The sequence below is a fragment of the Oryza glaberrima genome, chromosome 6, assembly GCF_000147395.1.
Source record: "Oryza glaberrima chromosome 6, OglaRS2, whole genome shotgun sequence".
In the NCBI taxonomy this organism is placed as follows: domain Eukaryota; kingdom Viridiplantae; phylum Streptophyta; class Magnoliopsida; order Poales; family Poaceae; genus Oryza; species Oryza glaberrima.
The window spans coordinates 27,628,994-27,637,052 of NC_068331.1; the positions used below are offsets into that span (position 1 = coordinate 27,628,994).

The 8,059-nt window shown below is 46.6% G+C and overlaps 1 protein-coding gene across 1 annotated transcript; it reads right to left on the reverse strand.

Moving 5' to 3' along the window:
• Positions 1 to 4,470: 4,470 nt before the first annotated feature.
• On the reverse strand, positions 4,471 to 6,284 carry LOC127775741 (AAA-ATPase At3g28580-like). The gene has a single exon (XM_052302030.1). It carries the CDS (start codon positions 6,203 to 6,205, stop codon positions 4,697 to 4,699), a length of 1,509 nt encoding a protein of 502 aa, XP_052157990.1. The 5' UTR covers positions 6,206 to 6,284; the 3' UTR covers positions 4,471 to 4,696.
• Between the last annotated feature and the right edge of the window lie 1,775 nt (positions 6,285 to 8,059).

Sequence of the window (8,059 nt, forward strand, 5' to 3'; positions counted from 1 at the left end):
AATTCCCACATTAATCGAAGAAAAAGAAAATAAGAGTCCAAGTAGAAATACAAACTAAAAAATAACTGAAATTCGGAATTAAAAATAAGCAATACTGAAATAGGAGTCCATATAAGAACCCAATACGAGATTAATTAAAACCTTTGGCAATTCTAGATTTTAACTGTTTATAGTAGAAAAGATAAGTCTATAGATCTGTATTGTGTACGTTACATACTAGGAGTCTTTGTCCTTTTCTATTTCTTTGGCGGTGTACACAGTACACGTATAATCTAATTCAATTACAAACCTATACGGAGAAGAGTTGTGCTGCCAAATAAACAAAGCTTGCACTGCTGCACCTATATATTCTGTAGATTTCAAGCAGCAACGATTGGACTGGAGCGGCAGAACCCAATGATAGCGGGAGCCGACCATAGTAAAAAGACATGATATTTACATAGACATTACAACAAACAGATCAATACTTGCAGCCGGCAATGCATCAAACACTAAAAGTTTCTTTGATGTTTATGAAAGTACAAATGATATCGACATATTGTAATTAGTGTATATTTTTCACAGGAGATGAGTTAGTGCAAGCCGCTATAAACTGACAGTCAGATTAAACGTTTAGATTATAGTGGATTCACAATTTAACGTTCATAATTTAACGGTTGAGATATAACACCTATATATAAATATAGGAATTAGAGTTGTAGTGCTAATACAGGAGTACAAAGCGCCCTGCTCGATGGAATAATCGAGATCCAATTCCAAAACTGTTATCTAAACCTATTTGATTCCAGTGGAAAAAAAAAAGCAAAACAGGGACTAGGTAGGCAGAAAGCCGTGTATATACGTGTGCACATGTATATTATTTTTTCAGTCTAATCACTTCAAAACTATTTAGAACATACTTTGATATATTTGTTGCCAGTAAAAATGAAGCGACTGTCTCTTTATCTATTCGATCCTTTTTAATCACCAAATATACAACCAGCAATTCAGATGATTTATAAGTAACTAAATTTGAAATAATAATAATAATAAAGACTATGAAAAGAAAAAACCATCTACAACACAACAAGTGATTAATTAAAATTTAAAAAATAAATTATGAAATTAGAAAAATAAAAACAAAAGTTTAAGAAAGAATACGATTTATGAATAACAAAAGTTCAAAATAAAAAAAAGAAATATTAAAAGAACAACCCGTAACACAACAATGGTAAATAACAATAAAGAGGGAGGGATAACGGGTGAGCCGTAAATAAATAAATAGGGTGTAGCGGTTGATGGGACATTTTAAAACAATAAAAATATAAATGACGATTAGATTCAATTTTAAAAATCTCAATGACGATTAAGAGAAATAGCAGCGGGCAAGCCGTCAAGGAGCGCAGTTATGACGTTTGACTGGACTTCTAAAAAGAAAAAAAAAACAACGATAATCATAATATCATATTTGACTTTTTAAATTCCAATGACAACTAAGAGGAGACATCGGGTGGATTGTAGAACAATACAATGACGACATTTGATGTAACTTCTAAAAATATAAATATGTCAATCCACAAGACAATGAACTTAAAAACTATATGATCTAAATATGAAAGTTTCAAAGAGGATGAATAAAAGTTGTGACAGGTCGGGCAATCAAATAAATGAGTGGTAAAAAAGTAAGGGGTGACGACTTATTGACTTTTAAAAACTAACTCGATGATAATAAGATTCAATCTTTTAAGATCGGCTAGATGGCTATTTAACAAATTTAAATAAAACCATGCTTAAAAATATATAATTCTGGATGGGTGCTAGCCGCGCAACAAATAAAGGGGTGACAAAGGAGTAAGGGTAGCAACAGGTGTGACTTTTAAAAATTATAAAATTATAAACCCGGGGATGATAATGTTCGATCTTTGAAAGTCCTAAAACAACGAGATAGATATTTAATAAATTTTAAGTAGAATCATATGAAAAATTAGATAATTTTGTGGGTGCTAGCCGCGCAATTGCGCGGGCCACCCAGCTAGTTATTGAATATTTGGCAAGAAATCCAAAAGTTGAGTTTGGCACGCTTCGGTCAAGTCTTCTACTGGTCAAGTCTTCGGTTAATCTTTTTCCAAATTTTCTACCAGTTGATGCTGACATGACATCAAAGATTGATGCAAGTTCTTTGCCATTGGCTAAAGCAGAAAAGATGCATGTGGTGGTTCTTCGTATATGCACCCTGAATAATAATATGCAATTCATGTAGGATCCACCAATACATGTTTAACTTTTTTTAAAAAAAAATATCTCTCAGGTCATAAATATTTTACTTTAACACAAAATATTATCAATTTTTTGAAATTTTGACCACCAATAGTTTATGAAGTTCTTAGTTGTTAAACAAATGGCATATATGTAGGTAGGTTTTCACTTTTCAGTACTATCGTAATATCGTGAAGTCATTCAATTTTATAATTTCTTTTTTACAATGCAAAGTTGATGATCAATGCTATAAAAGTTTGACAAATGATCCCATTGTTTTACTCATGCTTATGCTTATAAACCAAAATTTAAATTTTTAAAACTTGATTTTAAGTTATTTTTGTGTTCTTTTTATCATGGTTTATTTTTTGGCACTCGTCTTTTTATCGCTAAGAATAACGTTTTACCCATAAATAATGTTTTTACTAATAAGTAATATGAATAAGTATAAGGATAACTAGACCACAAGTCTTTTTGTAAATGTTAATTATTTATACCCGAGAAAGAGAGAGAGTGTGTGTATTATGGTCAAGACGGCATCTCACTGACCTTAAAATAGGTTAAATATCATATTTTATTTACCATGGGGAGTATTGTTGATGAGGACTAAGGTTCTGAATCTTCCGTTAGGTACTAGATAGGTCAATTGTGGAGACTCGATGTTGATGATCCAAAAGCTCCGATCAGAATGACCGAACCCCTTGCAATCACTACACCACCCCTCCGTTAGTTATCACCCGAGCCGAAACATGGTTGATCTCGCCAAAAAGGCTATATTCTTTAAGCGAATCGAGAACACAAGTAAGAGAGTGAAGATGCAATCTGAATATATTGCGAATTTAAGATGGAGCTCATAAGTTGGTGTTCCACAGACCAAACTAGCAGCAAAACTGCAAAATCCAACCCTAATTTGATGACGGCAACTGATTAAATATATTCTAGGGTCGACCTAGGGTTGTTATAGCTAGGGCGCACACCCCCTTGGGCTTAGCCCACGAGTGACGACACAATTACAAAGCCCAAAGTTCAAATCGGACTTGGACTGGATGAGATACATGGCTTGTTTTGTAGATTACCAATAGATTAGAAGGAATTTTGATGTGTGACCAGAACTATATGAAAGTAGATTTTATAAGCTTTCCAATAAGTACTCATGGGCTCCGAGATTCCTTCTAGATCAGCGGCTAGGTCCGTTTGAAGTTAATGCTATTAGGAGACTTGAATCTGAATCCAAAACGTGCATAATTTCCTCTCTTGCCTTCTATAGACTAAAAGTGATATGGCGATGTATGAGCAGACTCGAGGAAAATCTTAGTTCGGTCCCCAATCAATTTATTTGATCTTCCAAGCACTTCGTGAGCCCGCTCTCATTTCCTTCACCCATGCTAATATATTTCTTCAAATGAGAAGATATAAAACTTATGGTGCAGTAATATTTGTTCAAACGTATAATAAGTAAACCTATATAGAACCTATGCATCTTTAGCTTGTTGAAGTGTAACATAAGCATGGTTATATCTGAGCCAGTGCTATTCTTGTCAATTGTTTTCGCATTGTTCCGAAAACGACAACTTTGTCCTTGTAAACAAGAAGTAAGGTTAAAGTTATGTACACGTAGAAAGATAGATCATATCACCAAATACCGAGCCAGTTTCAAGAAATCGAGTCACCTATGACCTATGGAAGTCGTAAAGTGTATTAGTGGCCTGACTCATCTCGAAATATTGGATAAGGTAAGCCTGTGCTCTGATTTTTCGGCTCCTCTAGCTTAGTTTAACCCTACCGTTAGTCAAAAGCTCCACACATGACTTGTTAACCCACTCTTATTTTGCCTATTGCTGTTACTTCTTTTATGCCGAGAATGCTAATCCGCAACCAGTCGCGCGTGTCTTCCCCGGATGATTGGACACATGTCGCGTGCGAAGAGGGAGACGGCGGACGGCGCGCAGAGTAGAATTAAAAACTCTACCTAATTATATTGTAGTTTTACAAAAATACCTTTTGAACTTTTAATATGAAAAACAATCAAATATAAATGAATAGCCACATATAAAATCAAATTGAGATGCGCGCAAGTAATTGCAGAAATTTAACCTTGTGCTAATGACTACTGTGAATTTGCGTTATCAACAGCAGCCAGCCACTACGGACGGCCAATATTCGTTGCCATCAAACGTCCACGTCGACGTATATCCGGAGATCAAAACAAAAGCAGAGGAGATGACATGGTGCAACTTCTCATAAAACGCAAAGAAAATTGCTGAAAAATTCAGAAAGCCACACACCATTGCAAAATGCAGCAAATCCTCAAATCCTCCATCCATGGCGCAACCATGACACGATCACAACCGACCTAATTAATACCTAACTCAAAACCAAATCACCATGAAAATTATTAATTATATATTGATCATGATGCTGTTCAAGTTCAAGCAATCTGCAATGGCGGCTCGTCTGCTTTTTACTCTGTCGTCATGGCCGCCTCCGCTGTGACAGGCACCGCCGGCGCGTCCCTCCTCCGCCGCAGCTCGTCGGCGAGCTTCCTCAGCGCGGCGGTGGCGCCCGCGCCGTCGCAGCCCATGAACACCTCGGCGATGTCGGCGGGCGTGATGAGCACCCCGGCGGCGAGGAGGCCCTCGGCGTCGGCCATGAGGCCGCTCACCGTGTCCGGATCGTCGGCGGCGTCCTCGCATCCTTCGTCGCCGACGCCGAGGTAGTTCTTGGCGAGCACGCGGAGCGCGGGCGGCGAGCAGTAGCCGAGCTCGATCTTGCGGTCCATGCGGCCGGGGCGGAGCAGCGCCGGGTCGAGCCGCTCCGGGTGGTTGGTGGTGAACACCATGAGGCGCTCGCCGACGCAGGATGACCAGAGGCCGTCGACGAAGTTGAGCACGCCGGAGAGGCTGATGGATTCCCGCCCCATCGCCGCCATGGCCGCCGCGGCGGCCGGGGAGATGATCGAGAGCTGCGCCGCGTTCTCGTCGTCTCTCGCCTTGTTCTTGCGGTCGGAGAGGTCGAGGGAGCAGTCGATGTCCTCGACGACGATGACCGACTTGGGCGTGGTGGAGACGAGCAGGCGGCGGAGGTGGGAGTTGGTGGGCACGGTGGTGAGCTCCAGGTCGTAGACGTCGAACTCGAGGAGGTTGGCGATGGCGGCGACGAGGCTGGTCTTGCCGGTGCCGGGCGGGCCGTGGAGCAGGTACCCGCGCTTCCACGCGCGGCCGACGCGCGCGTAGTGCTCGCGCCGCGCCGCGAAGCGCAGCAGGTCGGCGCGGATGTCGTCGCGCAGCGCCGGGTCGACGGCGAGCGTGTCGAACGTGGAAGGGTGGGAGAAGGCGTGCGACGTCCAGAGGCGGTGGTGGTCGTCGCCGGGGGCGGCGGCGCGGTTGGTGTAGAGCCGCCGCTCCCTCGACCTGAGCCGCATCTTGGTGGCCTCGTCGATGACGTGCTGGATGTAGTGGCCGTGGATGAGCTCCCGATGCTGGCGCGGGAACTGCAGCTCGAGTCTGCGCGGCTCGCCGCCGCCGCCACCTCGGCCATAAGGGTTGTAAGGGTTGAACACTCCGCCGCCGCCGCCGCCGGCGGAGGCGCCGCGCTCGACGGGGCGAGCGGTCCACTTGACGAGGACGCCGCGGAAGACGTCGTGGGTGGTGTGGGCGTCGGGGAGGGAGGCGACGGGGCGGGGAGCTTGGCGGGGCTTGTGGAGGCGGACGGTGGGGGCGGTGGCGAGGCAGCGGGCGCCGAGGTAGAGCTGGGAGGCGTCGTAGAGGTCGTTGGCGCCGCCGCTGGCGCCGTCGGCCTCGTCGATGAGGATGGTGCCGACGTGGGGACGGAAGGCGGCGGCGAGGCGGGTGAGGAGGCGGCGGAGGAAGATCTCGGCCTCGGGCGGGAGGAAGTCGCGCATGGCGGTCCGGAACACCATGATGGTGGCGAGGAGCGAGCCCACCGAGCGCCAGTCCAGCACCATCTCCATGGCGGCGACGAGACGACGACGACGACGACCTCTCGCTCGCTACTCGAGTGTGGAAGTGGAGGTGGAGTGGAGGTGGAGGTTCAGGTGGTGGGGGTTTTATGCGTGCGCGCGGCGCGGCGGGCTGTAGTCGATCGGAGCGATCGATCGAGTCAAGTGAACATGATTAGTACACGACATGCTAGATTGAGATCCTATATCTTTAAATACACGGTGTTTTTATCATTAACATGTGGGTCCAGACATCGTCGGATCCACGTGTCAGTGATAAAAGTCACGTGACTTCGACGGTAGAGGATCTTGATCCCAACATGCTACCCCATACTTCCTCATTCCGAATGAAAAATAAATCAATATAAGATGTAACTTATTTTATATGAATTTAGATATAACTTTGTTAAAATTCATATGTTACATCGTGTACAATGTTTGCTTTTCATGCGCTGGAGAGAGTACCGTGGATGAGGCAGTTGATGCTGACGGAATGCGTCCAATAATGGAGCTCACCTTGTGACTTTGCGAGTAATGTGTATGGATATCTCCAAAATTCACTGAAGAGAAATAGAGGATGCTATTGCTCCTGTCCTAAGGACCAGTTCGGATAAATGGATGTCGGATATATATTATCTAATTTTGTGATAATACTCGAGAGTTAACAATAAATTAATTATTGTAAACTGGAAAAAGTACGAATTACCCCCTGAACTATCGCGGTCGATCGAATTACCCCTCTGAATCTGAAACCAGACATTGTTCACCCTGAACTTTTAATATCGGACGAATTATCCCCCCTTAGACCCAATCCAGAGCGGTTTTGTCCTACATAGCGTACGCGTGTCAATCCAGTCAACATTTTCTTTTAAAAAATTGGTGGGACCCACCTGTCATTTCTCCCCTTCACCTCTCTCTGCGCAGAGGGGCAGGCGGCGGACGACGGCGATGTAAGACGAGGAGGGCCATGGATGAGGATGGACGCCGCCACCATCGCCAAACCACGTTGTTGCATGTTGCTGCCGCGCTTCTTGACGCCGCTGCCATGGATGAGGTTGCTGCGGCGGTGGATGGGGCGGCGCTCAAGTGGGCGCAGGTGCAGCAGGAGCGACGGTGGCGCGAGGATCCACCGCCCCTGATCCTCGGGAGCGACGTCAGCGCGTGGATCTAGAGGCCTTCATCATCTGGAGCGCCTGGGGGAGCGGGAGGCATCTTTCTCCTCCGCCACCGTCAAGTCCATCATCGACCAGTCGCTCTCCACCCCCTCGTTGTCCCCCTCCACCATTGCCGCCGCGGCCTCCACCCCGACAGCACGCACAGCGCGGCGTGGGGATGGGAGGTGGGCGGTGGCGCGCGGGGGCGGAAGGACGGAGGGCGGCGGCGGGTAACAAGCCGACGGCGGCTTGGCTGCGCGCGGGCAGGCGGCGGCACGAGCCGGCTAGGGCCATCACTCGCCCGAGAGTGTCGTCGTCTTCGAGCTTCTACCGCGTGGCGCTGTTGCCGTGTGGTCTGAGCCTCCAAGGGCCTCGTGCCACCGCGTGTAGAGGCCATCACCTCCTCCTCCTCCTCCTCCTCCTCGAGCCACCACGTTGCCGTGTGACATTCCCTTGTTGTGCTCAGCCCCTGTGTCGCCGCGGGCCGCCACCGCCACCGCGGGCCCCTCCTCCTTCTCGTCGCCACCGCAATCGGCACCGCCTCCACCTGTCTGCCCCGCCCGTCCCCTCACGCCGCCGGCCACCTCCCGTCCCCGCGCCGCCATGCCTATTTTGTGCCCGAGAGAGAGAGGAAGATGGGGTATGACATGTGGGTCCCACCATTTTTAAAAAAGAAAATCCTGACTACATTGCCACGGTACGCCACATAGGA